This window comes from Molossus molossus, unplaced genomic scaffold (assembly GCF_014108415.1).
Source record: "Molossus molossus isolate mMolMol1 unplaced genomic scaffold, mMolMol1.p scaffold_m16_p_21, whole genome shotgun sequence".
NCBI lineage: Eukaryota > Metazoa > Chordata > Mammalia > Chiroptera > Molossidae > Molossus > Molossus molossus.
The window spans coordinates 32,109,745-32,120,159 of record NW_023425357.1 but is presented as its reverse complement, the minus strand read 5'-3'; the positions used below and the strand labels follow the sequence as shown (position 1 = coordinate 32,120,159).

Sequence of the window (10,415 nt, the reverse complement as noted above, 5' to 3'; positions counted from 1 at the left end):
CTACCCACCTATCATCTCTCTATCTTGGTGAATGGATAGAAAAGGCTAAATTATTACCACTGCTTACCCCTCAGAGTGAGAAGGGAGTATATAGATAGCAAAGTGCAAGGAAGGACTCTCACTTTTTACTTTGCACATTTCTGTACTGTTAAAGTGTTAATAGGTTGCTTTGTAACAAAAAAAAGTAATATGGCAGTCCTCTCCAACATCTTACTGAGTGCCTAGAAAGAGTTAACACAGATAATTCCAGATGTTTGATGAGGACAAATTCCTGATTTGGTCTGTGGGGGTGGGAACAGAGTTAGAGGTGAGAAGCAACAAAAAGTGAAAAGGGGAGGAAAGAAGAGGGTTGGCTGTCCAGTTCTCAACCTAACCAATAGTGCAAAAGTTTCAGGTCCAACGCCCATTTGTGGAGAGTATTTTAGGAGTCATAAATTGCATCTGAGCTCACTGTCACTTGTCAAAGAAGAATTAAGACAGCTTTCTGGTTTGTCTACTCGGAGGCTGCTTGCTTCTTTACTGAAAGGTAAAACTTCAAGCCTCAGCTAATCTGGTGGTGGTGATTGGGGTGCATGCTTTTTCCTTTGTGGTATATTGACTTCTTTTTCCACAGGGCAGAAAGGTGCTCATACGATAGTGCTTTGTTTTACTGACAACATTAACACTAAATTTCAAACAACGTGGAATGATGCTGTCTGGTTCTTGTTTGCAGAAGGCAAGATACAATCTGTTGAGGTGTTAGGGAGACATTTTTCTTGGATAGGCACTGCATGGGAAAGAAAAAAATACATATTCTTGGATTGCTTAAGAGTTTTCATGTCATTTTCCCTCAGTTTCACTGAGAGCATGGTTAAACTTTCATGAGGACTAGGGTTGCACATCGCGAATCTCGCCGGAAATAAGGATTCAACAAAATGCTCTCTGCTAATATTATAGAATGGGTTCTTGCTTTACTGTCCATCTCAGCAAAAAGTCTTAATACTTCCCTCATTCATCACATAGTTATTCTTCATGAGAAAGCAGCCAAACAAAAAAGTTTGGAAAGAGATGTCCAATGAAATCAACCCTATGTTTAGGTCCAAACATAGCCACCCAGGATGGTGCTCTGTGCTTAGTGTCATAGGGATCTCTTTTTTGCCTCACAGACTTTACTAGTGATGGATCCATACGTGATTCGGATGAATGGCAAGAGCACCCTCCCCTCTGTCCTGGATGTGCCTGTCAACATCGGTGGGAGAAGCTCCATGCCAGGAAAAGTGAAAGGCAGGAAGGCCAGGTGGTCCGTGAAGCCCTCGGAAATGTCTAACAACACTTTCAATCCCATCCGGGCCATTGTGGACAGCATGAAGGTGAAGCCAAACCCAGACAAAACAATGATTTCTCTGTCAATTGGTGAGTTGGGGGACACTCAACTGAGGGGTGGTCATTGTTCCCCTCATCCCTATCTGTGGGCTGATGGGACAAGATGAGAGTGGAAGGTGAGTCTGAGCAGTGGGTGTCAAAGAGTAACTTCTTGGTGGCTTTTTTTTTTCCCTTCCATGAAAAGGGGACCCTACTGTGTTTGGAAACCTGCCCACAGACCCGGAAGTTATCCAGGCAATGAAAGATGCCCTGGACTCGGGGAAGTATAATGGCTATGCCCCCTCCATTGGTAAGCTTCTTCTGAGACTCTAACAGGTGGCTTCCAGATCTTTGGTGCTCTTCCAATAAGAATAAATGTCTAGCAATTCTCCTTGCTTTCCTGATGCATAGTTCCTAAGGAGAGGCTAAGATAAAATGGCCATCTGGATTTGGGGTAAGGGGTCTTAGGATGCTTAACCACAAGCTTCAGGGTCCAACTTCTTTCCTGGCTTTCTTTGGTATATTGGCACCTACCCGCTAAGCTTCCATCACATATGTTTTTTTCAAATAATGCTCTTATCCTATCATTAATAATTATCAAATGAAGGCCTTGAACTTGGCTGTAGCTGCTTGTTTACTGAGCCCTCTAGGTCCAACATTAAGCTGTTTGGTTTTATTTCCCCTTCTCTGAGTAGTCAATGCTTATTTTAATTATGATCCTGATCACACTCCCAATGAAGTTGTAATTGTTTCATATTAGAGAGGAGTAAACAATAAAGAATGGACTGTACTATTGAAGAATTCAAGGTTGTTTCTGACAGAAAGAAAGTATTCTTATTTAGGTTTAACTCTCTTCATCTATGAAATATTTCTACACTTAACATTTTGATAAAATAGGTGATTCCTTGATTTAGTTTCAGCGTTGCACATTTTTCTCCTGTGTTTATGTGCACATAGAAACATATTCTTAAGACAATAAAAATTCAGTTTCATGCTAAAATAGAATTTTAAAAACACTTCAAAGAAGTTTCAGGGTCATGATTTTTAGGTTGATTATTTTTATTTTATAAAGTCTTACAACAAAAATAAGACCAAAAGTTAGGTTATAAAAAAAGTTTGTAGTGACTTTTATAACCAGAGCATTAGAGAATTGACTCTTAAATATTCAAAGGATATGAACACTCATGCCAAAGAAAACGCAAATAATAATATACAGTATGTCTTGAAAAATGCTCTTCGTTATTAACAACCTCAAGAGATCCATCTCTATTTATTAAGTTAACAAACATTATAAAATATTGCCTCTGGCCTTGCTAACTAAAGATAATCTTTTTGAAGAGCAGTTTTGCAAAACATAATCATTTGCCTGAAACTGTCTACACTTTAAGCTTGTAAGCCAACATTTAGAAATAATATATGAGAATATGATTTAGAAAAAAAAAATTATATAAAAACACAAACAGGGATATAACATGAAAAATTTAAAATAGACCCAACGTATCATACTCTTTGATTACAACTTTTCAAAAATATTGTCCCTGGAAGGAATTTGGCAGTCATCTAAGTCCTGTATTTTATGGAGAATAAACACATAATCACAATAACCAAGATGGTGCAGTGTTTTATAGTTTGGGGAGCTCTTTTTTGTTATTATTTATATATTTGTGCTTATTTAAAAGTTTTCCAATAGAAAGTTAATCTCCTTCACAGTGGCTGAGAGCTAAACTAAATAGTATGTGCTCTGAGCAGGGATGAAAGGACTCTATGGTATAGCTGTTAGTCATGGGATGAACTTCCAGCTTCCTCCTTCTGCTCCTTTCTTTCAGGTTACCTATCCAGCCGGGAAGAGATTGCCTCTTATTACCACTGTCCCGAGGCACCCCTGGAAGCTAAGGTGAGCCTTAGACAAGGTACCAGCTCTGAAGCAATATTGGGCAAACTACATCCTTTTCGTTGTTTCTGTTCCACAAATAAGGGTTTCAAGGGGGAAAAAAGAGCTGGGGATAGTTTCCCTTTAACAACTTGAGAACTTCTTATATATTGAGGACACTAATCAGTGATTGTATTTAATGTCATTATAGTATGATAATGATGTTGAATACAGTTTATGTGGTGTCTGTCTCAAGAAGGCTCAAAGGACTCAGAGGTCGCAAAAGATTACTGAAAACCAATAATTCATGAACACCAAATAATTAAAAGTTTTTGTTTTATCAATAGGATCTTTAAAAAATTTGTAGCTTCCCTCATTCACTTTAAGGTCACTCAAATAGGAAGACTGAGTTACCACAACATATTGAATTGTTGGCAGTGCCAAGTTAGATGCCACCCTCACCTCTATTGCCAACTGTGTGCAGGGTGTCAACACTTCTTAATATAAGAAGTACTCTTCAACTATATTTCAGAAAAGAGCCAGGCTTCAAGTCTTTGGTCAAAAGTAAATAAATAACCAGGTGAAAAAACCCAAGGTCATAATGATCGCTTATGGAAGTTGGCTGAGTCACAACTGAACTATCCTTTTTTAAGTGATTTGTTTATTTCTTTTAAGTGGCCAATATTTTCAACAACCTTTAGAAATGTACATGTATAAGCATGCTAATTTCTTTCATTTTTGGCTTAGTACCGTCCCTACTTCTTTACTTATAACTTGTAAAAGTAAGTTAACCTTTGTTCCCCACACACACATCTGACAGTTTCTTTTCTTCTGTTGCTGCTGGAACCACTAATAAAATGAACTGTTTATTTTTTTTTCTTCACAGGATGTCATTCTGACAAGTGGGTGCAGTCAGGCTATTGAACTTTGTTTAGCTGTGTTGGCCAACCCAGGGCAAAACATCCTGGTTCCGAGACCCGGTTTCTCTCTCTACAGGACTTTGGCTGAATCTATGGGGATTGAGATCAAACTCTATAATTTATTGGTAAGTGACTTTTTAATTTTAGACACAAGTGCTCAATTACTACTTCATAACAATATATGAGCATTATCTTAGCAGAAAAAGATCTGGAAGTGGGTGGTTGAAACCACAGACACATTTTACTATTTACATTACACCATTGAGTTAAATAAAGATTCCCCTTGAATTTCTCAAAATCATCTTAGTGTCTCACCCTTTCTTCCTCCCCAGCCAGAGAAGTCTTGGGAAATTGACCTGAAACAACTGGAATCTCTAATTGATGAAAAGACAGCTTGTCTCATTGTCAATAATCCATCAAACCCCTGCGGGTCAGTGTTCAGTAGAAGTCATCTCCAGAAGATTCTGGCTGGTGAGTCCAGCAGACTTCACTTGATAGGGGAGGAGATGGGGATGCAATCCTCTAGCCATTTCTTAGAATAAGAATAGAGTCTGTCTCTAAGTTCCAAGCCTGGGTTGGAGATGGGGAAGCTCCAGTAGGGTCTTTAGTGAATAGTGTGCCATTGGAATGGTAAGACTTGCCTAATAGGAGGGGAAAAAGAGGAAATACTGCCACTTCACCACTCTCATCATATGGGAGAGAGGGTCTGAAATATCTAGCTAATTAAATGGCAAATTTAGACCCTGTGCCCTGGAAGAGTATGATGCGAATTTATAGTTCTTAAAGAATAAGACAAAACATAAAAACACAAAATGCAAAGTACAATAAGCCCAAGTAAATAATATGTGCAAAGGCAATTCAAGTTAACAATGTTTTCCACATGTTTCTCCTATTTTCAGTGGCTGCAAGGCAGTGTGTTCCCATCTTAGCTGATGAGATCTATGGAGACATGGTGAGTCTTGGGCAGGAAATCTCACTACCATAATCTCCATTTCAAATTATTTCATGGGACCTTTAGTTAGCATCTAAATAATCAGAAGTAACTCCTAATCATTTCAGTACAGCAAATCAATATCCCTGTACTCTTCAGCCAGTTGTCTGAGATCCAGACAGCTATGAAAATCCAAAGACTTTTAGGCAAAACCTGACTTGGCTGATAAAAAGATATTTGTAGATTTCTCTTTTTCTCACTTACGGATCTGTATAAGAGTAGAGTGCAAGGGGCAGAAACGTTAATATGCTTGATGAGGAGTGCTATCCCAGAGTGCTCTGGGGGTGTTACATAATATATGGTACATGTGCTATATAACCTTCCTAAAATCCAAATAATTCTGCCCTGGCCAGTTTTGCTCAGTGGTTAGAGCATAGGCCCGTGGACCAAAGAGTCCCGGGTTTGGTTCCTGCTAAGAGCATGTACCTTGGTTGCGGTTTGTCCCTGGCCCTGGTTGGGGTCGTGTGGGTGGCAGCCACTCGATGTGTCTCTCGCACATCCATGTTTCTCTCTTTCTTCCTCCCTCTCTCCCTCCTGTTCTATCTAAAAGATAAATGCAAAAAAATGTCCTTGGGTGAGGATAAAAAAAAATTATAATAAAATAAAATCCAAATAATTCTGCAAAATATTTGGGCCAAGGAATATCAGATAAGTGATTGTGGACCCATATTATATTTTCATATCTATAACTCAAACAGTGATTCATTCTCTAAAACTGGCTTCAAGGGGTTGTCCATATTACAGGGCTAGCGTCAGTTTTCTCATTTGAGGCTTCCTTTAGTCCAGCCCAGAAACCAGGTTAAATGCCTTTTGATAGTCCCCTTTGAAGCCTCTGGGGATCCCAATCATGCTTCGGTGTAGGGATGAGCCCCCACATGCAAGGTCCTGCCCTTACTGATATAAGGGAAAGAATAGGGGGCATGGGATTTGGAGGACAGTAAGCAAGAAGACAACTACAGCAAGCTCTCCTCCTCAGGTATTTTCAGATTCCAAATTTGAGCCTCTGGCCACCCTCAGCAGCAATGTCCCCATCCTGTCCTGTGGAGGGTTGGCCAAGCGCTGGCTGGTTCCTGGCTGGAGGTTGGGCTGGATCCTCATCCATGACCGAAGGGACATTTTTGGCAATGAGGTGAGAGCAATATGGTATGTTGAATTTGGGATACACTTTTACTTTGAGTGCACAGTGGCGGGGTGGGGTTGTTTTCTGTTTTCCCCTCTTTTTTCCTGGCCCTGTAGTTCTGGGTGCCTAGAAAGATGCTAGATAAAGATAGTACTACATCCTCTCCAACAGTTTTTCTGTACCTGGCTCTGTGAAGAAGTTTCATCTGCTTCCAATCTTTGGACCACAAAAAAGGGAAACAATAGTAGTAATACCCCTATTATTGTTTGCTGGCATATAATGTGCTGATACTTTATATACGTTATTTTAATTTAATCCTCCCAATGACCCTATGAGGCCAGTATTAGTATTATCTCTGCTTTACAGATAATTGAGAAAAATGAGGCACAAAGAAGTTGTATAATTTCCCCAGAGTCACACCGCAGGTACATAGCAGAGCTGGGCTACAAACACAGGTGGTCTGAACTAAGAATGACACTAGGCACCATCACTTCTCCAGAGATATAAAAACGGATAGAAAGAATGGTCAGAACCAGAGTTCCCAAAGCTGGGATGCTTTATAAAGGCTAAATAATATGTTTGCTGGGGGGCTTTTAGATCCGAGATGGGCTGGTGAAGCTGAGTCAGCGGATCCTGGGACCCTGCACCATTGTTCAGGGAGCTTTGAAAAGCATCCTGCGTCGCACCCCTCAAGAGTTCTACCACAACACCCTAAGCTTCCTCAAGGTAAGGGCAGCCTTTGGCCTTTAACTTTGGGGGTCCGGGGATGCCGCAGTGGAATTGGGAAAAATGGGTCCTCGTTTCTGGAGCAATGATAGTACTTCCAAATCAGGAGGTGACATCACTGCAGGTGTCCACCCTTACATTTCTGACTTTTGGCACTTTGCTCTGCTCCTGGCCAAAAGCTTCACGTGGCAGTATGACTTATTTTTCTTTTACTTAACTTTCACTCTGCCTTCTCTTGTAGTCCAATGCTGATCTGTGCTATGGGGCATTGGCTGCCATCCCTGGACTCCGACCAGTCCGCCCTTCTGGGGCCATGTACCTCATGGTAAGAATGTGGGTGGCAGTCACTTCTGGTAAGGCAAAGGAAAGCCAGTCTGCAGGGCTCACAAAGAGCTAGGCTCCTGAGCCAGTCAGTGTAGGAATTACCTTGTTCTGAATTGTTCCACTGACATGATCTAAGCTCAGTGTTAAAAAACAAAACTCTTAAATTGAATTAATTCCTTAATATATTTGTTTTATATATATACACATAGAAGAAATAAGACATAAACAAGAGGCTTTCTACACCATTGTAGTTCTCAACTGGAAATGATACTGGTTCCCTAGGGGTGTTTGGGAATGTACAGGAATTTTGTGTTTTAGAAAGACTGGGGGTGCTGTTGGCATTCCGTGGGCCAGGCATGCTAAATTTCTTGCAGTGGGTGGGAAAGTTCCATGCAATCAAGAATTGCCTGGCCCGTGAGGCTAATAGTGCCTTTTTTGAGAAATACTGGCATTCTATTTCCAGCTTTCATTTATCAGCATGCAGGAAGAAACTCTTAAGTAAACTAAAATATTAATGTAAATATATTCTCTCTTCATTGTGAAAAATTCCATGAGCTCATAAGTGCTAGAACTTATTTATTAAATAAGTTTTCAGTTGTAGAGTTCCAAGATACTTTTTAGGGTAGTTTCTACCTTAATTTCTGGCATGGGGAGTTGGCCTGTTTTCCCTCCTTCTGATACGCTTGCTTTTTCCTCTTATAGGTTGAAATTGAGATGGAACATTTCCCAGAATTTGAGAATGATGTGGAGTTCACAGAGCGGTTAGTTGCTGAACAATCTGTCCACTGTCTCCCAGCAACGGTGAGTGCTTGTACCTCTCAGGCCATTCTCAATGGTTTCTAGAGCCTCAGGAGCTCTTCCTGAGCTGGTTTTTGTTTCTGTTTTTTTAATTTTAATTGGATTTTAGACAGAGCAGAAGGGAGAGGAGGGAGAGAGAGAGAGAAACATTGATGAACCTCACACCTGTCAGAATGGCCGCCATCAACAAATCATCAAACAACAAGTGTTGGCGAGGGTGAGGAGAACAGGGGACTCTAGTACACTGCTGGTGGAATGCAGACTGGTGCAGCCACTGTACAAAACAATACGGTGTTACCTCAAAAAATTAAAAATTGAACTTCCATTTGACCCAGTGATCCCACTTCTAGGAATATACCCTAAGAAACCTGAAACACCAATCAGAAAGAATATATGTACCCCCATGTTTGTAGCAGCATTATTTACAATAGCTAAGATCTGGAAACAGCCCAAATGTCCATCAGTAGACAAATGGATAAAAAAGCAGTGGTACATATACACAATGGAGTACTATGCAGCTGTAAGAAAGAAAGATCTCTTATCCTTTGAGACAACATGGAGGGACCTGGAAAGTATTATCCTAAGTGAAACAAGCCAAGCAGAGAAAGACAAATATCACATGATCTCACTTATTTGTAGAATATAATGAACATAACAGTCTGAGGAATTGGGTAGATCCAGAGACGTGGAAGTAGGGTACAGACTGACAACCCTCAGAAGTGGAGGTGGCGGGGGGAGGGAAGAAATAAACCACAGAACTTATATGCATGTACGCATAACTGATGGACACGGACAACAAAGCTGGGTATGGGGTGGGGGGATGGGGAGGAGGATGTCAATGGGGGAAAAAAGGAGAAACATCTGTAACAAAAATAAATTAATAAAAAATTATGAATAAAAAAGAAACATTGATGAGACAGAACATCAATTAACCACCTTCTGCATGCCCCTCGCTGCTGGGGATTTGGCCCACAACCTGGGCATGTGCCCTGACCAGGAATGGAACCAGTGACCTCTTGGTGCATGGGTTGATGCTCAACCACTGAGCCACACTGGCCAGTCTTGAGTTAGTCTTTAGCATGACCTTTCCTCCCCCAACAAAGTATATTCTCTTTGATAAGATTCAAACTGATGTCTCACATGACTTCTATTTAAAATTTGTTTCTCTTCATCATTATCCCATCTATATTGGGAATAAAAGGTGTGGTGGGACATTCTAGCTTGTCCCACAAGTCCCTTTTAAGATTAATGAACTCAGCCCAGCTGGTATGGCTCAGTGGATGAGCACTGTCCCATGGACTGAGAGGTCCTGGTTCGATTCCCAGATAGGGCACATGCCCGGGTTTCAGGCTCTATCCCCAGTAGGGGAAGTGCAGGAGGTGCAGGAGGATGTTTCTCTCTCTCTCATCGATGTTTCTATATCTCTCTCTAAAATATCAATAAATACATATTTTAAAAAAGATAAATTAACTCAGTTATTGACTTAGTGTCCCAATGATGGGAACCAAGTGAATTGATAGCCCTGAGTAGATGGCACTGATTCTTGCTGATGAGGGCCCTGGCCATTTTAGGGTGGTCCAGTACCAGATTCAGTTGCTCTGAGAATAACAGGCTTTTATTTTTGCAGTGCTTCGAGTACCCGAATTTCTTCCGAGTGGTAATCACAGTCCCCGAAGTGATGATGCTGGAGGCCTGTAGCCGGATCCAGGAGTTCTGTGAGCAGCACTACCATTGTGCTGAAGGGAGCCAGGAGGAGTGTGACAAATAGGCCTGAGTCCATGCTCCTGGGCCCTGCTACTCCCCAGGTCATCAGGTGCCCCCAACTGGGAGAGGAGTCTCAAAAACACATCGAGGGTTCAGAATTGCCCCTACTTTACCCCAGCATTATCTATATGCACACTCTGAATCCTAGATTTCTCTCTCACTGCTCTGCTGAAGTGACTACTTCATTATCTGCCCCCTTCTGTGATGACTTCTTTTTTTTCTGAGAGTACCAGGTGAACAAAAGTTACCAGCAAGCAGTAAAGACAAGAAAATTAAGAGCTCAGGATGAGAGGAAAAAAAGATTGGGAAAAGTTGGGCCCCCAACCATTTCCTCATACTATACTCTCTCTAGTCAGGTCTGAAGTCCAACTCTGTTACTGCCTAACTTCAGATATATCTCACTTTATGCAACAGAGTTAAAATGAAAGAAGTTGGGGACATAGTATTTGGTTAATTATATTCTAAATGTATTAGGAAACTTTGCTAATTCGAAGGATCCCTTACAGAAATACTTTTGTTGGTTTTTTTTGGTAAAGAATTATTTTGTGATACAAATAAATA

General features: G+C 40.8%; 1 protein-coding gene across 1 annotated transcript; it reads left to right on the top strand.

Moving 5' to 3' along the window:
* The first annotated feature begins 448 nt into the window (after positions 1-448).
* On the top strand, positions 449-9,877 carry TAT (tyrosine aminotransferase). The gene is made up of 12 exons (XM_036274458.1): positions 449-526; positions 1,146-1,392; positions 1,547-1,651; positions 3,168-3,235; positions 4,098-4,256; positions 4,464-4,602; positions 5,031-5,083; positions 6,099-6,251; positions 6,840-6,968; positions 7,210-7,293; positions 7,995-8,093; positions 9,718-9,877. Exons 2-12 carry the CDS (start codon positions 1,158-1,160, stop codon positions 9,856-9,858), a joined length of 1,365 nt encoding a protein of 454 aa, XP_036130351.1. The 5' UTR covers positions 449-526; positions 1,146-1,157; the 3' UTR covers positions 9,859-9,877.
* Positions 9,878-10,415: the final 538 nt, after the last annotated feature.

Coding starts and splice junctions, on each gene's coding strand:
- TAT (XM_036274458.1), top strand. CDS start 1,158: ATGGATCCATACGTGATTCGGATGAATGGCAAGAGCACCCTCCCCTCT. Junction 1,652..3,167: donor TGGCTATGCCCCCTCCATTG/GTAAGCTTCTTC, acceptor CCTTTCTTTCAG/GTTACCTATCCAGCCGGGAA. Junction 4,257..4,463: donor TCAAACTCTATAATTTATTG/GTAAGTGACTTT, acceptor CTTCCTCCCCAG/CCAGAGAAGTCTTGGGAAAT.